Source organism: Rhinolophus sinicus, chromosome 18, assembly GCF_057876585.1.
Source record: "Rhinolophus sinicus isolate RSI-liver-muscle chromosome 18, RSI-T2T, whole genome shotgun sequence".
Lineage (NCBI taxonomy): Eukaryota > Metazoa > Chordata > Mammalia > Chiroptera > Rhinolophidae > Rhinolophus > Rhinolophus sinicus.
In genome coordinates, this window is record NC_142518.1 from 113884161 (window position 1) to 113905194 (window position 21034).

A 21034-nucleotide genomic window follows, 5' to 3' on the forward strand; every position below is an offset into this window, starting at 1 on the left:
GAGATGTAAGACAGATACCATAAAATTCACTCATTCCAGTGTACAATTAAGTGGGTTCTAGTATATGCACACAGCTGGCCAACTATCATCACAATCTAATTTTAGAAACTTTTCACCACGCCCAAAAGAAATCCTTTACCCATTGGCATTCACAACACATCCCAAAACTCTCCCCAGCCCTAGACAAGCACAAACCTAATACACCTAGTTTGTTTAGTGTTTTTAGCATAATAAGGTGGTGAACTTTTTAGAACAACTGCATCTATTGTGATAATATGGGGTTTTCCCTTATACTAATTATTTGGTATATTATATTACATGATTGGTTTTCAGATGTTAAACTAACTTTGCATTCCTGGAATAAATTCCACTTGATTATGGCATATAATCCTTTTTAGATGTTGCTGGATTTGGTTTGCTAGTATTTTGTTGAGGATTTTTGCATCTATACTCAAGGAAATTTGGTCTATAGTTTTCTTTTCTTTTGATGTTTTTTGTTTTGGTATCAGAATACTACTGACCTCACAGAATGTTAAGAAACATTCTCTCCTAATTTTGGGAAGAGTTTATTAAGTATGAGTATTAATTTTCTTTAAAACTCGAAGAATTCACCACTGAAGACATCTAGTCCTGGGCTTTTCTTTGTGCATAATATTTTGATTACTAATTCAGTGCCTTTACTTATTATAGGTCTATACAGATTTTCCATTTATTGTGAATTTCCAATTTGTATCTTCCTTGATATTTGTCCACTTCATCTAAATTTATAATTCATTGGCCTAAAGTTATTCATAGTATTCCCTTTTATTCTTTTTTTTTTGTAATGTTGGTAGTACTGTGCCATCCTTCACTCCTGCTTGTAATAATTTGAGTCCTCTCTCTTTTGTCTTTGTAAGTCTAGCTGATGGTTTCTCAATGTTATCTTTTTAAAAACCAACTTTTGATCTTCTGAAAATTTTCTCTGTGGTTTTCCTATTCTTTATTTCATTAATTCCTCTCTAAACATTATCGTTTCTTTCCTCCTTGTTGCTTTAGGATTAGTTTGGCCTCCTTTTTCTAGTTTCTTAACATAGAAATTTAGGTTATTAAATTGTGCTCTTTCTTCTTCTCTAATGCAGGTGTTTAAAGTTATAATTTTTCCCTTAAGCACTACTTTTGCTGCATCCCATAATTTTTAGCATGCTATATTTTCATTTTCATTCATTACAAAGTGTTTTCTAATTGCCCTTGTGATTTCTTCTTTGACCCACTGGTTACTTAGGAGTGTGATACTTAATTTCCACATACTTGTGAACTGCCTAATGTCCTTCTGTTATTGATTTGTAATTGCATTCCACTGTGGCTAGGAACATACTTTGTATGAAGAATATTTTCAGGCATGTTTTGTAGCCTAGCAGAGGGTCTAGCCTCAATAATTCCATTTGCACTTGAGAATAATGTGTATTCTGTTGGTGTCACATGTTCTACAGATGTCTGTAAAAGATCTAGTTGGTGTATAATGTTGTTCAAGTCTTCTACTTGCTTCTTGAACTCTATATGGCTCTTCTAGCTATTATTGAAAGTGAAATATTGAAATCCCCTAATATTATTGTTAGGTTATCGATTTCTCCCTTCAGTTCTGTCCACTTTGCTTCATGTATTTTCGGATTCCATTATTAGGTGCATATGTTTATACTTTTATACCTTCCTGAGATATTGACTGTTTTACTACTGAAATGTTTTTATTTGTATGTCATAAAAAGTTTATCATATAATCTATTTTGTCTGATATCAGTATAGCCATCCTAACTCTCTGTTCACTGTTTGCTTGGTATATTTTTCCATTCTTTTACTTTCAACTTATGTGTCTTTGAGTCCAAACTGTGTCTCTTAAAAACAGCATATATTTCAATCAATTTATCCATTTTTGATCAATTCTTCCATTTTGCCAATCTCTGCCTTTATATTACAGTGTTATTCCAATTACATTTAGTTTAATTATTTATAAGGTAGGATTTATGTCTGCCATTTGTTTTCTATGTCTTATATCATTTTCCTCTATTCCTCCATTACAACCTTCTTTTGTATTAAATAGATAGCTATTGCCTCATGTACTATTTTAATACCTTTATTGTTTCTTTTACTATATATTTATAGTTATTTTCTTAGTGGCTGACCTCAGGATTACAATTACCATCTTAAAGCAATCTAGTTCAGATTAATTTTAACTTAACTTAGAAAACATACAGAAATGCTGCTCCAATATCATTGTTTCCTGTCCCGTTCCTTTGTGCCATATTGTCATACATATTGTATTTTTATATATCATAAGCTCATCAACAGTTTTATAACTTTTGCATTATGCAGTTGTCATTTAAATCAGATAGAGAAGAAAAGAGTAACTAAAAAAGACAGTTATACTGTCTTTTATATCAATCTACATAGTTACATTTACTGGTGCTCTTAATATTCTGGGCAGATTTTAGTTGTCATCCATCATTCTTTCATTTCATTCTGAAGGACTCCCATTAGTATTTCTTATAGGACAGATCTGCTACTGACAAACTCTTTGTTTTGCTTATCTGAGAACATCTTAATTTCTCCCTTGTCTTTAAAAGACACTTTTCATGAATACAGAATTCTTGGTTGACACCTTTTTCTTTCAGTTTCAGCACTTTGAATATGTCAGCCCACTGCCTCTGGTCTCCATGGTTTCTGATGAGAAGTCAGCTCCTGATCTTATTGAGGATCCCATTCACCTGATGAGTTGTTTTACTCTTTCACGTCTTTCAAGATTCTCTGTCTCTGGTTTTCATCAGTTTGACTATAATGTACCTAGGTATGGATCACCTTAAGTTTATCGTACTTGGAGTTTTTTGGGCTTCCTGGATCTGGAGAGTAGTGTTGTTCATCAAATTGGAGAAGTTTTTGGTCATTATGTCTTCAAATATTCTCTCTGCTCCTTTCTCTCTTTGCCTCCTTCTAGGACTCCCATTATGCATATGTTAATATACTTGGTTGTGTCCCAGTTTCTGGGGCTCTGTTCATTTTTCTTAACTTTTTCCTTTCTTTTGCTCAGAGTGGATATTCTCAATTGACTTATCTTCATGTTCTGTGGTTCTTTTTTCTGCTAGCTCAAACCTGCTGTAGAGCCTCTCTAGTGAATTCTTCATGTCAGTTATTTTACTTTCAACTCCAGAATATCTATCTGGTGCTTCTTTATAATTTTTTATCTCCTTATATTGTGTCTTTGGTGAGACACTGTTCTCATGCTTTCCCTTAAATTTTCAGACATGGTTTCCTTTAGATCTTTCTAATTATATTAGCTGATTTAAATTTTTTGTCTAAATTCCAACACAGGCCCCATCAGGGACAATTACTACTGACTGCTTTTTTTCCTGTATATGAACCATACACATCTGTTTCTTCGAATGTGTGATCAGGTTTTGTTGAAAATTGGACATTTTTGACAACATAATTTGGTACTTCTGGAAATCAGATTCTGACACACACACACCCCCCAGGCTTTGTTGCTATTGTCATTTTTGTCATTGTTGTTGCTGCAGTTTGTTTGTTTAGCATCTTTCTTAGACTAATTCTGTAATGCATTCCCTGTAGTGTGTGGCCACTGAAGTCTCTGCTTGATTAGCTTAGTGACAACTAGTGAGTGTTCAAAGATCTTAAATGTCTTGAACCATTAAGTCTCCCCACCTTTTGCTGAGGGGCTCTTGTGCATATTGGAATATTCCTTTAACACTTAGCCAGGCAGTTTACAACTCTGCCTTAATTTCAGGCACAGGAGAGAAATTGGGGCCCTCTTGGGTCTTTTCTAGGAACATGCAAAGTCCTGAGTATGCACATGGCTTTCTAGACCCCCAGGAATATGTCAGAGATTTCCAAAGCCCCTATGGATACCTCATTCCCCATTTCTTCCTTTTGTGTTTCTGGCGAGGCTCTTGCTTCCCCTGACTAATATTGCAGCCTCAGGAAGCTGTGATGCTAAACACCCTGGGGATAGAACTTTTCCCACTGAGCTAGTGCTAAAGCAGGTGAAGTAATGAGAACCCTGAGAATGGGGTTTTTCTAGGTTACCTTGAGGCAGGTTAAATAGTGATAAGACTCTGGGTATATGAGTTTTTGAGGAGCTACAAACCCAGTCTTTTCCCCCTCAAGTGCTGAAAGGCTGCTAGTTTCCATGACAACTGTGTTTACGAAGCTGTTGGTTTTTCAAGGCTACCTCAAAGCTCTGGAGAGGAGATGAGAGGCAGGATAAGTTAAAATGCTACAAACCCTGCTGCTAAAGAGATACAACATGTTTTCATCAATAAACACTCTTCAGATTGTTGCAAGCTTTTTGTCTAATTTTCAGAGTTCTGAAAAATTTGATTGTGACCATTTTTGCCAGTGTCCTTTTTCTTTTATGGAAGAGGTGATTTTCTGAGATCTTCAGTCCAACATTCCCTCCAAGTACAATCTTAAAGAAATCTTGATACAGTATGGCTGGGAATTTGCCTACAACGGAACACACTCCCGAGGAAGCAGAAGTTGGAAAAAGCACTGGGGTAAAGTCTTTTTAAGGATAAACAAACAGTTGCCAATTGCTGCCTCTAAGGTGGAGAACTGGGGAACTGGACATGGGAGGAGAGAGAAGTTTTACCTTTTCTACCTTTTGAATTTTGTACCATGTTCATGAGTTACCTACCCAAAAAACATTTTTAATATACTCATAAAAGAAGAAGGATGCAGTAGGTACTTTAGGTTTCCCCTAAAGATCCCACGTGAAATATTACACCCTGTCTGTTACTGAGAAACACTCTATTCACTTGAAGAGTCTTGCTCATTACCAGGGCCACTAACTACCAAGGTAGTAAAACAGGGAGCTTTGCCTTAGGAATCCTTCCTCCTCAGTTTATTCTTTTTCCCTATGGACAGTTGCATCCCCATGGTCTAGCTCCTTTTTTCCCATAAATCCCCACTTTGTAATGTGATAGAACATATATCATACCCTAAACTTCTTCGTCATAGCTCTTCTCACAATTGTAATTAAATTACTTAAGTGGGTAATCGGATGTGTAATGTATGCTCCAAGAGGGCAGAGCCCATAGCAGCTTTATTCACCATTATCTCCCCAATTTGCAGGATGGTGCCTGACACATAGAAAATCCTTGCTGAATTAAACAGAATTGCCTTTACATTATGCAAGCCTTCAGCACTTGATGCAACCCCGATAAAGCATCATAAGGGCCGTCCATCCCACTAGAAGAAAAAAAAGGAAATCAGCTCAAGATTTTCAGGGAACTCCCCTGGAAAAACATGTATCTTTCCAGATCCTCACAGGCTTTTAGGGAAATTTCTGTAGTAAGTAACTGATTAGAGAAACAGATGCCAGGTTAAACAAAAGTTTTTGGCCATGCTTTAAAAAATGAGGCTATAAAAAGTGAAGCTGAAAAGTAATTTTCCTTCATCACTCTTAACGCCAATTGAAAAACTTTTCTTAACAAGCAGGTCAAGTCATAATCTTCCCTATCCCACCCTAACACCATCCGCCATCACTTAAAAAAAGCAGCTTCTTAGAAATGGTCACACTGAAAGTCTGGCTTGGTTCACTTTTCCACCCTGTTCCCCACAGGACTCCCAGTTCAGCTACTTTGGAATCTGGTCTTCTGAATACCATCAACGAACATGTCAGTATCGTCTCCACCAAATTCCATTTGACACTGCTTCACATCTACGAACAGCAGTACCATACGACATACTCATTACATTGATCTGAGTAACACCATGTGCTCCAAGGCACTGATTAATATCACTGGGATAATGACAGGATGTCTGCTGACTGCGAATGTACATTACATCACCACCTCCTCCCCACACAGCATGGCACTACACCCACCCCAAAGGGATTAAAAGCTTCGGTTTCCCTCACTATAGAACTATTTAGGACAGAACTGAAGGGCATCAGGTTGACATCTGTCAAGATGCACTCATCGAGAGGGTGATCAGATAAGCGAGCACAACTCAAGTCATCTACTCATGCTGGACCTATCAGTTGGATGTTTCCTTTGCCCACTCTCCCAAAGTAAAGATGAATTGACTCTAAAGTTGATGACAGAATCAGTTTAGGTTGCTTAACTATCTCAGCAAAACATTTGGCAACCATACAACAGAATGGTAACACCAGGAGGAACCCTGAAGCTCATTGACCAAACTTCTGATTGTACAAATGGGAAAACTCAGGCTGATGAAACTATGGTCTTTCTCAGTATCATACAGCTAACTAGTGGCAGACTTGGAACTAGCACCAAGGTTCTGTGTGCCAAGCTAATGATGGCTCCACTAAGTATATTCAATATCAAATTTGCCTCCAAGATAGAATCAACCCATCCTTCCAGAAAAGCAATTACTTATCAAATAGGGCTCCCAAGTATCAAAGCAAGAGCTGAACTGGCACCCCAAAAGATCACCTTAATGCAAACATCTAAAACTCTTGTCTTTAAAAAAACAGAATGTGGGAAGGGGGATGGTAGAAAAGGGTAAAGTGGGTCAAATATACGGTGATGGAAAGAGAACTGATTCTGGCAGGTGAACACACAATGTGATAAATATAGATGATGTATTACATAGAATTGTACATTTGAAACCTATGTGGTTTGTTGACCATTATCATCCTAATAAATTTTAATAGTAATAAAAAAGAACAGAATGTAAGAAAGTGACATTTTTGTAAAAATGGAAGATAGGTTATAAAAGTTATACCAATTCTATTATTTCTACTTTACCAATTTTATGTACATTTTTAGTATAGAATGCGTATTTTGTATTCTTTTAAAAGTTTTCATAGTCCAAGGTTGCCTATGTGTGGTTGTGTGTTTGAATGTGTGGCCTTAGTGATAGAATTTTTTTCTGATACTTGTTTAATACTGGGGGTGCCAAAAAAAAAAAAAAAAAGGTATACACATAACTTGTATTCATCTTTTGCTATTGGTATATATTGAATATTACAATTTAATACAGTTTTCCTTTCTTAAAATGTATATACATTTTTTTTGGCACGCTCTGTATATACAAACATACATATATACACATAAAGTATGTTATCCTTGGTTTTTGACAGGCTTTTTTACATTAATTTTGTTTAATTAAATACTGTCCTGTACACTAAAATAAGGTGAAAGTTTATGTATCCCTAAAGTAAGGAGCTGTAATTGGGTTATTCCTTTCCCAAATGGTTAAAATAAAATACACAATGCAAAAAACAGAAAAGTCATGGAATGTTAGAGCTGAAAGTGAGGTCCCCTAACGACCCCCATCTTTGGAAAGCTGCAGACCTAGGGCCCAGTGAAATGATTTCCCAAGGTCACAGATCCCATTAGGAGCAGAACTATCACCATACCCAGGTATCTAGATGCCAGGTCTAAGGCTTTTTCCCATTGTATCATCATTCCGCCTGTCATATGCAGTGTCCAGTGGTACTTCCCAGAGAAATTTCTATCTGGAGACTGTCACCTTCCATTTTCCTAGCCCATGAGAGTCCAAGACTCACAGACTGCTAGAGCTAGATCACTACCTCAGGAGTTTCAACCTGATTGAATCTAGGCTGTGAATGTATTTTGTTTAGCGAGCACATTTGTTTGAAAAAGGAAAGCGAAGATCTTTCGAATGGGTGGTGCTGCTGTACTTTACCCCAGTCACTCCAGTTCTTTTATCCCACTTCCAACAGTTTCATACTTTTCTCCTTGGACCCTGATAGCATTTGAGCCCGTCATTCCTGAATCCAGAGTAGGCATAATTAAGAGCACACCAAAACTAGTTGATGGAAAATGTGAAATACGACATTATGTTCTCCCAATAGCTATATTTACTGCCTTACCGATAAAAACCCATTTAGGTTCTTTTTAGGTTAGCTAGTTATTATATCAGAGCTCTGCAAACTACGACCACTGGGACAAACCCAGCCCACCACCTATTTTTGTACGCCCCCCCCCTCCCCTAGTTGATCTGAGAAGGTTTTTATATAAACAGTTGAGAAAATTCAAAGGAAGAATACTATTTTGTGACATGTGAAAATTATGTGAAATTAACGTTTCAGTGTCAATAAAGTTTTATCAGAACATAGCCACTCTCATTTTATATACCGTGTTTCCCTGAAAATAAGACCTAACCGGCAAATGAGCCCTAGCATAATTTTTCAGGATAGGATGCTCATAATATAAAATAAGCCCTACTGCGTCTTTTGGAGCAAAAATTAATATAAGACCAGGTCTTATTTTTGGGGAAATACGGTAGGGCTTATTTTATATTACGAGCATCCTGAAAAATCATGCCAGGGCTTATTTTCCAGTTAGGTCTTATTTTCGGGGAAACACGGTACGTATTACCTATGGCTGCTTTCTCGTCACAATGGCAGTTGAGTAATTGCCACCGTGACTGCATGGCACTCAACAGCCTAAAATATGGCCCTTTACAGAAGAGCTCTGCAGAAGACATCTGAGCTACATCAAAGAAAATGTAAAGCTATCAATTCACTGCTGGAAAGTCACAAATATTTCTGTGGAATTGCTAACACCTTACACAGCACTCTCAGAGAATCTTCCTAAGACAGCTCAAACTATGCCTCTCTCCCACCAAAAACGTTTTTAATACTCCCTGTATATAAAGTCTGAAGTACTTAACAGGTCCTACATGGTCAACAGCTCAACTTTCCATTCCAACCTCATCTCCCAAATCTCCCTTCCTGCACCCGATATTCCAGATGACTTGAATTATTGCTGTCCCTTTACATTGTGTCATTCCTACTACAATAAATGTCCTGCCCTGAAAACGGTGCAATGTGGTAAAAAACAAACAAAACAAAACAAAAAAACCAGGGCCTTTAGAGTCAGTTCGGGGTTCTAATTCAGACTTGTGCCCTTGTCAGTTGAGAAAGTTATTGAAGGCCTCTAAACTGCACTTTTGTCATCTACAAAATGAGAATAATAACCTTTATCTCTTAAGGCTGTTCCAAGGTTTTAATGCCTGGCACATGGGAACAGCTAAACAAGTGGTAAGTGTTATTAATTCTGCCCAATTCCAATGCCCCTTCTTCTTTTGCTTTTCCTTGTCCTCCCACCAGGAAATGAGTGCTCCCTCCAATGTCACACCCCGTGGTCTCCACTTGTCCCACTCGTATAGCTCTGTCCTTACCTAGTATTACCTTATATTACTGGCAATCCCAACCGAGGTCATGTCTGGGAACTCCTTGAGGGCAGGACCCAACTGTGACTCAGTGAGTCACGTGTGGCAGCCCTGAGCCCGACGTACACAAGTATTTACTGAATGAATGGCATGTGCTCATTGAACCATATATAACACTCATTAGGTGTATCACGTGGTATGGGGCTGGAAGCAGGGGCCACACAGCTTGCGCTGAACAATACCTAGTCTGAGTGCTTAGTAAATACTCAAAGCCCACCAGGGACCAACACTGCCACCTTGAAAACAAAGAACAATCAGAGAGACGGGCAGTACGTTCAGCTTTTGGAGTGCCGATGTTTTTATTTGCCATTAGTGTAAGGTATCATCATCATCTTGTACTCCAACAATTATAAATAAATGACATTTAATGGGGGGAGTCAACCCCTTCCCCAAAGGAGACATGCTGATTTTCATTTATAACATCAATTTCTTCTGAGCACAGATTGACCATGTTTACCCGAAAATAAGGCTGGGTCTTATACCATATTTCCCCGAAAATAAGACTGGATCTCATATTAATGTTTGTTCCAAAAGACGCATTAGGGCTTATTTTCAGGGGATGTCTTATTTTTTCATGTACAACAATCTACATTTATTCAAATACAGTCATGTCATCTTCTTCTGGAACATCGTCATAATGTACTGGCTGATTATCTTAATTGGGGCTTATTTTCGGGGAAACATGATAAGTAAATCTAAATATTCAAACAGGACCTACATTCAAGAAATTAAGTATCACACAGAGTTGCGACTAACACCTCACCTAGAGCTCTGTACGAAATTGGACACAAGGAAGAGAAATGTAAGGACTGAGTCCCAGTGAGGCTAAAACTGTCACAAAAACTGCAGCAGGGTTGCAGCACGATACGCATTTCATTAGTTCCTAGAAGCACTAGCTGTTTGATTCAATGATCAATTTAATAAGTCAAAGAGGTGTCAATCATTCTTCCTGATTTTTAATGCCAGACTCCAAATGCCAAAATGAATCCACAAACATGAATACAAAATAAATTGCTGAGACATGCCAATGGAGGGAGTGACATTTCCCAACAAGGTGACAGCAGAAAATGTGTTTCCAACTGCATCTGCTTCTGCATTTCCCATCAGAAACCTACTGACAAGTACACATTCACCAGTAGATATATTATTAACCTGAAGACAGATTACCAACTACTTACAATATTTAGCGGTTTCCATTTACAAAGCACTTACATAATCCATTCACTCCTTTATGCCTCACAACAACCCTGTGAGGTGGGTAGCATTACCCCCATTTGACAGATGAAGTGAGTGATTTGAGCCATCTTATCCCAAGACAGTGATGCCCAGATTGTAACCCAGGTCTCAGAAAACCAATTCCCAGTGTTCTCTTCTTTTTCCTCCACACAAAGTAAGAGCCTACTTTCTTTTCCTCCCACCCCACTTACCCTCAAGAAGCCGCCCAGCTAGCACAGTGTGAGGAAGCAGAGTGGGAGTATAAACATTTCTGTGGTCAAGACACTGGGACACATCCCGCCTCTGCCTCTTGCTAATCACGGCTTTAGAAGCATGCAACTTAAACAAAAGAAATGGAGTATGGGTTAGCTGCTGGGTCTTATTTCCTACCTGTCCTATTTTTGGCTTTCTGTGTAGACTCAGAAACAGAAAAGCACCATAAATATCAAGAAGCCCTCTGGGCCGAAATACCTCTTGGATCTTTTGCTCATATTCAAAGGTCCGGGCCTGCATAATTGTTCTGTCTCAGAAGAGGAGGAAAGAATACAAACCTTGGTTTGCCCCAGCTAACAAAACTTTTGCCCTCCCTCCAATGTTTTATTGAACTGTTTGTTTTTCCTTACGAATCTTAATCTCTCTGATGTGCCTTAGTGGGCCATTATTTTGCACAAACACTTTCAGCTTACCATGGACTTCACAAGCTCCCTTCAGGAGCTTATGAGGGGTATCATTTGACTGTGGACACTGCACCAGGCAGTTTACTGTAATAAGTAAATAAACAAGATAAAAACCTGAACATGCCCCTTTTCCTTTTGGTGAACCCTCAGCTTTCTAACTACTTCTGTGGCACAATCATCCAGGCTTAACCCTCTCAGTGAACTCCAGTCGGTGGTGACACACCCCAAAGCCTGGCCTATAAGTCCTCAAGGATGAGCATTTCGAATACCCCATCTTGAACGTGCTGCCAAGAGTTTACTCTTGCTCAGGCCACAACAGGAGAAACCATTAAATAATCAAATTCAATCCAACGACTGGCAGGAATATGGATGATGTATATATTGTGACCAAGAAGACAGACAGCACGTGGCAGGAAAGCAGATTCTGGGGGCAAATCAGAGTCCATCAGGGCCGGCCGGTAGCAGTTACCACTGCCCTGCTGCCCCAAGCCTTTCTCCCTGCTCTCGGGTGCCTGCGTCTGCCTTAAGAAGGGCCCCGCACTTGACCTAGACACACTATTGTGAGGATAAAACCACTCAGAACAAAGTTATACGGGGCATATTTGCCAGTGAGTCTGACTTTATTTTTCACAATCATCTTGCAGCCAAGAAAAGAAAAAAAAATTAATGATCACTCCACCCAATTACTATGGTCCATTCTTCTGGGCATATACTTTGGCACAAGGGGTTGGTTTGCCTGCACTCTTGTTGAGGATGTTTATTATTCTTTCTCTCACTCCAAGCCTTCTGCCAACTAGCAGAAATAAAAACTCCACACACAGTAGGGAAGGAGGGGGGGAGTCCCACAGCTGTCAGCTGTGACCATTGGGAAAGTCAAGCTAGGTGAGGTTCCCTCAGTCCCGTGGCTCCCAACTCTAGCCCTGCAATTTGCTCCCTGGGGGCTGGGCTCCTTGTGCCAGGGACCAAGCAGGGCTTTGTTTTACCCTCAAGCAGAATTCAGTGGCACCTGAGGCCATACAGTAATTCTGAGCTTAGAGGCTGACCTTAACCAAAACCATAGCTCAGTAACTTAAAGGAAAAAAAATCCCTGGGGCAAAGGTGCTTTTCTCAGAACATAACTTGTCACGAGAAACATTTTACTGCCCCCACACTTATCTGTAGCCACCACCAGAGGCCAGGACAAAACCATTACTCAAGATGCTGGCCTTAAGTCCCAATTCTTTAAGAGGTGCTGGGGCAGTTCCTCAGTCAGCTTGGATGCGTGCTTGCCACAGACATGGGTGCTAAACACGTCTGACAGTACAGGCAGATTGTCCCTTTGGAACAATGTGCCAAGTAAGGATAGTTGCAGAGCAGGAGGGTCCCTGACACAGCTACAGATCCTGTCTTACAAGGTCAAGGCACTAAAAGAAAAGGCCCAAAGTTCTAAACTCCCTCCCCGCTGGCACAGATCAGGGAAACACCTCATGGAAGCCTTCCACTTACTTCTCATTGCACTGATAAGCGCGTTGCCGTCTTTGATCACGTCTTTGATGAACTTATTGGTCCTCTCCAGCTCCTGCTCATAACACTTGAGCCTCTCTCGGAAATTGGGGCTGTCCAGGTAGCAATCGCTGAACTCCAGTGGGGGATGCCCCATGGTTCTGATGGCGGGGGTTGGAAGGAGAAAGGAAAGACACAAAGATAAGAGCATCAGTTGGGAGAGTAGATGGGATGGACTGAGCGCATGACCTGCTTAGGAAGCTCGCACACTCCTTCCCTTTGGAGGACAGGTACCTGTTCTGATGAGATTCCTGGGGAGAGCTGGCTGGTCTGTACCGGAAACCGGCGGCCTGGAGATGGCTTCAGGTGTCTGGGAGAGCTAACTAACGCAGACGGATCCCAGCAGGGTACTGCCTAGCAAGCAGCATGCCCCCTAGGCATCGCCTCCCCAGACGGACAGCAGAAACCGCAGCCCGGCTCGCCTCTGGAGACCGGCCGGATCCTTCCAGAGCAATTGCAAACGTGACACTTCGGCCCGCCCAGGGTGTAGGCGGGGGTGAGCGCTGGGGATGGGAGCCGCCTCTGCGCGCTCCTCACTCTCGGCTCCGGAGCTAGCAGATTTCCTTTGCCGAACTCCGCGGGCAACCCTTGACTGCACTGTCCCCTCCCCCTTCTTAAAGCCAGCGCCTCTGCCCCGCCCCAGCCAAGTCCTGGTACCGAGCCCGAGCCTTCGGGCTCCTTCAACTGTCAGCCTTGCACCCTAGGGTTTTGTTACCAGAGTCCTCCGGCTCCCAGACTTCTTCCTGGTCCCAGGGAGCCGGCCTGCTGTCCTGTTAGGCGACGGAAGGGTTAAGCCGAGGCGGCAAGGAAACGTAGCCTTGCTCCATAGACACCCGAGCGGGAAGAGGAGGGCGAGAGCGCGACGCACAATAGCCGCGGTGGCCCGGCGCTTCCCTACGGAAACTGGGGAGCAGTCAGCGCCCTAGGACTCCAGCTGGAAAGCATGGCGGCCTGGGAGATGTAGTCTTTCCGTTTCACGCCCCGTGACTCCTCCCTGCGATCTCCCGACCACCCCGCCAGGGCGGCTGCACTGCCAGAAAAGCATTCCCTGCCTGCCCCAGGCTCCCTGGCCTGGCCCAGCCTCGAGGGACAGGTGCGCCCGCGCTGGCGTCTACCTGGAAAGTTTTGGAAACTGGAGCCAGAGCCCGGGACGAGATTGTGGGAGGCCATCTCTCACTTCCCATTACTTGGTTGGATTGTTTATTTTTCCTTCCAGCCTCCCTTTGACAGACCAACTTCTTTTCCTCTCCCCTTTCCCATTTCTCCAGTTCCCATGGGCATTCGGTCCGCAGGGATGACTCCTATTCTTAGGATCTCTATCTCTGTGTTAAGCTCAGAATCCCCTGCCCCCAAAAAAGACATGCCATAATTAGGAGTTCCATTTCTCCTGAATGGGACCTCAAAGCGTGGTTTTTGTGCCCCGACTCATTGGATAGGCTGTTGAGGAAAGCACGTGATTTTCCATGTGTGAGTGGAAAACCTAAGACAATGGTGTTACCAATTGTTTTGCAGCTTCACTAAGACGTCTCTTGTCCACTGTCCATTGCAGGAGAGCTGGGGTGGTCTTACAGGTGCTTCCTTGAGATTAAGGGTAGTTAGGGGCAAAAAGATGTGTTTTGATTTGGGACAGGTGTTTAAGATTCGCTTGCCGGGTGAAGAAAGTTAGGAAAAGCCAGAATTGATGGGGTTGTCAATAGAGTAAAAATGGCTAATTCATCTGTATTAGTGTCCTATGGCTGCTGTAACACATTACGACCAGCCCGGTGACTTAAAACAACACACACTTATTATTTTACAGTTCTGGATGTCAGAAATAAAAAATGGACCTCACTGGCCCAAAATCAAGATGTCAGAAGGGCTGTGTTCCCTTCTGGAGGCGATCGAGGAGAATCTCTGTTCTTGCCTTCTAGAAGCCGTTCAATCCCTTGCAATGGTTGATCAAGTCTTCTTCCCACTATAGAGCTCACACTGACTCTCCTGTCTCCCCCTTTCACTTACAGGGACCTACCAAATAACCCAGGATAATCTCTCCATCTCAAGATCCTTAACTTAATGGCATGTACAAAGGCTCTTTTGCTATGTAAGGCAACAGTTTCACAGATTCCAGGGATTAGGGCATGGCATCTGGGGGGGGCATTCTTCTACCCTTCACACAATCTATAATCCTATAACCCACCTTCCTAACCCTCAAAACAATCCTATGAGGTTAGTATTATTATTGTACGTATGTAAAGATGAGCTAGTAGAAGTGCTTGAACTTGAGCCTAGCCTGGCTGGTTCTGGAGACGCTGCTCTTAACCACTGTACTATATGGCAGTATGGTAGAGTCCAGTGATGAAACAACCTCGGAAAATTAATAAGTAGACACATCCCAGGGAAGGACTTCCTATTGTTTTTGTCTTATTTTATGTTTATTTCCTACTCTTTTTATCTTTACGAGAAAATGTCCAAAATGGGCTTTAAAAGAACCAATGCAGGTACTAAGGGAAGGTGCCCAATGAATAAGTATATGGTCTTTCATTCTAGCAAGGTTCCCTGAAGCATTCATTCAGTAATTTGACAAGCGTTTATTGAACATCTGCTATATGCCTTGACTTACAGAGCCTACACCTCTATTTTCATCACTATGAACACCACCTTTGACATGACTGATGTTAGGTACAATCACGCTCGTCTAACTTCCTATACTCAGAGTGTTTTTCAGTCATCTGTTATCCTTTATCTAGACAGTGAAACTAAAGTGCAGGGAAAACAAATGCCCTAGACCCAATATCAAAGAAGGAAGACGGTTAAAATTAGAAGAACCCAGTCCTTCCGAGACTGGCTGCATTAATCGAGTCATATCCTAGATGCTTTTTTCACAGTACACCCTCACTAAAACCCAATAGGATTGGGGTCTTCGATTTTTTATTCACATAATCCCTAAAAGAATTTTGGGAAGCCACATACTCCCTCACACATTTTTAGGTTGACACATATTTTTTCATCATGTTTAAATAGTTGCAAAGGGTGTCATTTCTGGCATGCTATACATATTGACAATTTAAAATAAAACTGTTATGTTACACTTTTAAAGATTGTCATTGGATTTGCCATCAAACATTAAACACGAAGCACAACAAAAGTGTAAACTTCTCTTTAAACTTCAAAAAATGTACATTGTTCGTTTTTTCCGCCTTGAAATCAAATGCCCATTGCATTCTCCCCAAAGAATTGTATTCTATCATTATATGTATTCGTACTAGAAATTCCTCTACTGATCACCATATTGAATTTCTCCACAACAAAAATGTCTATAAGTAGAAAATGAATTATTTTATTTTGACCATAAGACTCCAACTATAAAAAGTCTTCTGTACTGAGTTATAATTGCTATTATTATGTATACACAAAATAAAAATAACATGAAGGTATTATACATCGTGGTTGTTATTAAACACAAAACATAAAATTTTATTGAAACGCATCTCTCAGTGTGGTGGATGGGGAAGGGGTAGGTTATAGGGCCTGGAGTCAAAGAAGTTACCTGGATATCAACATTTGAAATTGTTGTTTCATTTTGCCCCAAGGGTTTTTAAATCCTGGGTTAAAGTACCAATAACATTCGTGATCTTTGAAAGGTATGCTTTCCTTTTGAGAGGCTGGGAAAGGGAGGTGGAAAAGGCATACAGTGGTGAGTTCTCAGGCAAATGGTTTTTAGGAAATAGTACTAAAAGAAGTTCAGGATTTGGAAATTGGTCCCCTTTCAGCTTTATTCATAATTACCAAAACTTAGAAGGAACGAAGATGTCTTTCAGTAGGTGAATGAATAAATAAACTGTGGTCCATTCAAATAATGGAATATTCTTCAGCCCTAAAAAGATATGAGCTGGGGGCCGGCCCAGTGGCTCAGGCAGTTAGAGCTCCACGCTCCTAACTCCGAAGGCTGCCGGTTCGATTCCCACATGGGCCAGTGGGCTCTCAACCACAAGGTTGCCAGTTCAATTCCTTGAGTCCCGCAAGGGATGGTGGGCCCTGCCCCCTGCAACTAAGATTGAACACGGCACCTTGAGCTGAGCTGCCTCCTGGATGGCTCAGTTGTTGGTTGGAGCGCGGGCTCTCAACCACAAGGTTGCGGGTTCAATTCCTCGACTCCCGCAAGGGATGGTGGGCTGTGCCCCATGCAACTAGCAATGGCAACTGGACCTGGAGCTGAGCTGCGCCCTCCACAACTAAGAGTGAAAGGACAACAACTTGACTTGGGAAAAAAAAAGGCCTGGAAGTACACACTGTTCCCCAATAAAGTCCTGTTCCCTTTCCCCAATAAAATCTTTAAAAAAAAAAAAAAAAAAGCATACTATACAAAGGACAAATATTAAAAAAAAAAAAAAAAAAAAAAAGAAATGAGCTATCAAGCCATGAAAAGACATGAGGGAACTTTAAACACACATATGACTAAGTGAAAGAAGCCGATCTGAGAAGGCTATGTACTATATGATGCCAACTGTATGATATTCTGGAAAAGGTAAAACTATGGAGACAGTGAAAAGAGCAGTGGTTGCCAAGGGGTGGGCAGCAAGGGAAAGAGTGAATAGGTGGAGTAAAGAGGATGTTTATGGCAATGAAAATACTCTGTATGAAACTCTAATGGTGGAGACATGTCCATACATTTGTCCAAACCCATAGAAGGTACAACACCAAGAACAAGCCTCATGTAAACTATGGACTCTGGGTGATGCTGACGTGTCAGTGTAGGTTCATCAAGTGTAACAAATGTGCCGCTGGTGGGAGATGGTGACAATGAGGGAAGCTATGCATGTGGGGTGGGACGGGGGTAAATGGGAAATCTCTGTACTTCCCTCTCAATGTTGCTGTGACCCTAAAACTGCTATAAAAAATAAACTTTTTAAAAAATGTTCAGGGAAAATAGAAAAAAGAAAAAAACATTAAAAAGACAAAAATAAAAAGTGTTCAGGGAGACAAAGCCCATCTCCCCTGTTTCGTGTATGTTTCTGAAGCTCTGTGATCTTGAACAAGTCATGTAAACTCTCCGGGGAATAATATCTTCTTCAGCAATTTTCTAAGGATGAACTATAGATAACGCATGTGCAAGTGTCATAATAACTGCTCAGTAAATGTTGGTGGAATCGGTTGCTTTTTCACTGTTGTTTTCTGGTCACAGCCCCAGAGGCACAGAGGAGTCAGATTACTCACAGTGATAGTCCTAGAAAAACATTATATTTACATAACAACACAACTTGATCCCTGGTTGTTATCATCATAGGAAAATAAAAAGCCACGCTCAGAGAAATGTACATTTCAAGTCACAGAGAAGCTCTAGCCTGGTGTGTGGTCTGGTGAATACGCAAGCTCAACTTTTCAGGACACTCAAAGGGTCTGCAACATAGCAACCTGGCCGAGGCTCCTTCTCAGGGCAAGAACCAAAAGCTGAAATCCTGCAGTTGGTCATTTTAGTGGATTACTCACTCTACTCCAAGGTGGAATTGCCAGACAGCCGAAAGTCTCGACACTGTTCAGCTCAGGTCACCGGGGACAGGAATTTCTCAGCTTGCTGGGTCTGTCTATCCTTCACGCTGGAGTGAGAACCATAACCCTTTAAACTAATGAAGCAGATAAGCCTGCTATAAATATCAAATTGCTTTCACAACTTGGAAGATATAGAAAGGGAAAGTAAAGAAACCAGATGTTACAGATTTTTAGGAAAGGCAATGTACCTGCCCAAGAAAACCAAACAAATATTCAGTATTGACTTAATATGCCAGCTTCTGCTTTCTCTCTCCCATCTGGGACCACAGCTAGCCTCATTAAAATAATGTATATACAGTGTTTATTAATCATTTGTTCCTCTCCACATATTGATACATATATGGAGTTCTTTTAAAGATGGTCTGAGATCCTGGAAAGAAAGGCAATTTTCCAAGTGACATTTATTAGGCTTCAGATAATTTATGAGATGTGTTTAAAAAGAGTTTTATCTTAAAGATACAAAGTAATATTTTATAACCCCTGTGCTTCTTATAAAGAAGGCTAAAGCTCTCTGTCCTAAAATGTTACAATCCTTCTTTCACAAAATGGTAGAAAAGATAGACGTTAACTGGCCTCTATCAGTAACAAGAGAAACGTGGAGGGGAAGGAGGGACGAGAAGTGGTGAGAGAGGGGACAGTTTAGGTTGAGAGGCACTGTATATAAATGATCTCATTTACTTTACACAACAACTCTGTGAGGAAGGTTCTATTGCCCCCTTCATTTTAAAGATAAGGCAACTGAAAGTCAGAGAAATTAGCTATTTGGCCAAGGTCGCCCAGAAAACAATGCACCAGAGATTTAAATCCAGGTTTGAATCAGAAGCCATTTTTTTTGCTATTGTATCACAATGCTTTCCAATCGAACACATCAATATCTAATCCCCATTCCCTCCTGCGTATGTGACTGGAGCTATTTAGTACTGCCATATGAAAAAAAAATAGTCCAGGGTCACTTGTTGGTAACTGCAGCAAATGATTAGAAATTATCACAGGTTTAGTATTAACAAAGGCTTTATTTTGAACTTCTCTGAAAAGCTAGCTGAAAGATCTGGCACCCATGCTACATATGCCCAACCCTCTAAAATTTCCAGACCCAATCTTGGCTCTGGCCCATTCTCTACTTTAACTGCACTTGGCCTAGTTTCTTTCCTTAGCCTAAGCCAAGATTTTAGGAGCTCTAAGTGGCAAATGGTTGAAGAAAGGGAAAATCCTTTGCCACACTTCTCCATACATCCAACTCTCCACTTACACCCCTCTCCCTTCAAGACTCCCCTTAACGATGTTTCTGATGGTGAAAAAAGCCATCAATTTATAGCTTTAAAATGTAGTTTATTTTAAGCGATATGCTTAATTACCCACCAACATTTCGGATTTGTAGGATACACTGGTTCCATTACATTTGCATATCAGCAGGCCCATATCAAAGCTGTCTACTAGTAAGGGCCTGGGGTTTTTCTCCTTATGGCCATTTTCTGTGTTCATTTTGATTCCCAATTATCCGCAGTTCAAAAAAAAAAATCCAAACAGAGCCTATTTCAATTCCTTGAGATTTTGTAAAGAGTGATGAAAGCATGGGTATTTACTTATAAACTCCCAGAAAGATATCAATACCCACCATCCACATACAGCCTGCTGGCTACCCCACGACAGCCCTCATACAATGCTTTTGATTAATAACATGCGTGGAACTTTCCACTCCTCGATTTGGCAACAGTTAGACTTCCTAATTTCCATAGTAGTTCATCTTTCATCTGATTCTCAGTGATAATTAGATAAACTTGATTAAATAACTGCCGTATGTGCAATATTTTACATGTGGTCATTTTTACTCCTATCACACAGCACATTACATACTTTTTTAATGCAATTACTAGAATGATAATTTGAGAAAAATAAAACAACTGAAATATTTTCCAACAGGTTTCTGGCTCCGGAGGTGAAATGACATGAAGAAGCCTTCAGACAATTGGGCCTAATAATGTTCTTTTAGTTACTCCTCACGTAAAACAACGCGAGATAAAATATGCAATTCTTTCCAATTTTTAAATCTCTTCTTTTTTTATCGATAAAACAGGCAGTAGACACATGTTAAGAATAACATGCCACTGGCTGCAAATGCATATGCATTTATACTTAGAATAAAGTAAAATATTAAGATACAAAATAAAGAATTTTAATAAGAACAATATATATTGGTCCCTTTTCTGCAAATTTGCAGTAATTGCATGCTAGTAAGCTGACAAATGGACACGTCACACCATGGACACCAAGATGGCTGTCTGAAGTAGGCACAAGTACAGTGGCAGCACTCCAGCAAGGAACCAGCCAGTACGTGCCAATCATGCTTTGTCCCTTTCATTGTTAAACCAACATGACCACACACAGGAAACTGGTTTCAGAACCTTACTAAGAATGAATTGTGGGTGAATTCACATTTCAACATTCAAAATCTTGATTAGACCACAAAGTTACTCTACTTATTATTCTTAAGAACAACTTTGAATTTTAAGTTAATTATGTTAAATACTGAAAGGTAAACAAAATACTAACATGGACATTTACTATGTCCAAGGCGCCTACTTAATCTTTACAACCACCACCTTTCAAGGTAGGAATGCCGCTCCCATTCTCCATATAAGGAAACTGAATCTTAGAAAGATGAAGTCATTTGTGCCAATTCATACAGTGTGGAAGTGGTTGAACTGGGAATCACATCTAGCTGCTGGGACCAGGACCTCACTCTTAACTATGGTGCTAGCCTGTCTCTAGACTGAGGTATCATTTTCATCACACTGGATAAGCTTTAAAAGCTTGCTAAAAACGAATACCGACGAGGACAAACAGGGGCCTTCATAGACAGA

The 21034-nt window shown here is 40.7% G+C and overlaps 1 protein-coding gene across 6 annotated transcripts in view; it reads right to left on the reverse strand.

Annotated features, from left to right (window-relative positions):
- The window catches only part of OPHN1 (oligophrenin 1), a 304564-nt gene extending 290995 nt beyond the window's left edge, over positions 1 to 13569 (reverse strand). For 5 of the 6 annotated variants that reach the window (XM_019753604.3, XM_019753610.2, XM_019753608.2 and 2 more), the window contains exons 1-2: positions 12882 to 13569; positions 12591 to 12748 (exon numbers count right to left, since the gene is read on the reverse strand). In XM_019753604.3, coding sequence (XP_019609163.3) covers positions 12591 to 12744 — 154 coding nt within the window. In that variant the 5' untranslated portion in view covers positions 12745 to 12748; positions 12882 to 13569. The remainder of the gene's footprint in view (positions 1 to 12590; positions 12749 to 12881) is intronic. The other variant, XM_019753605.3, reaches the window with a different exon arrangement.
- Positions 13570 to 21034: the final 7465 nt, after the last annotated feature.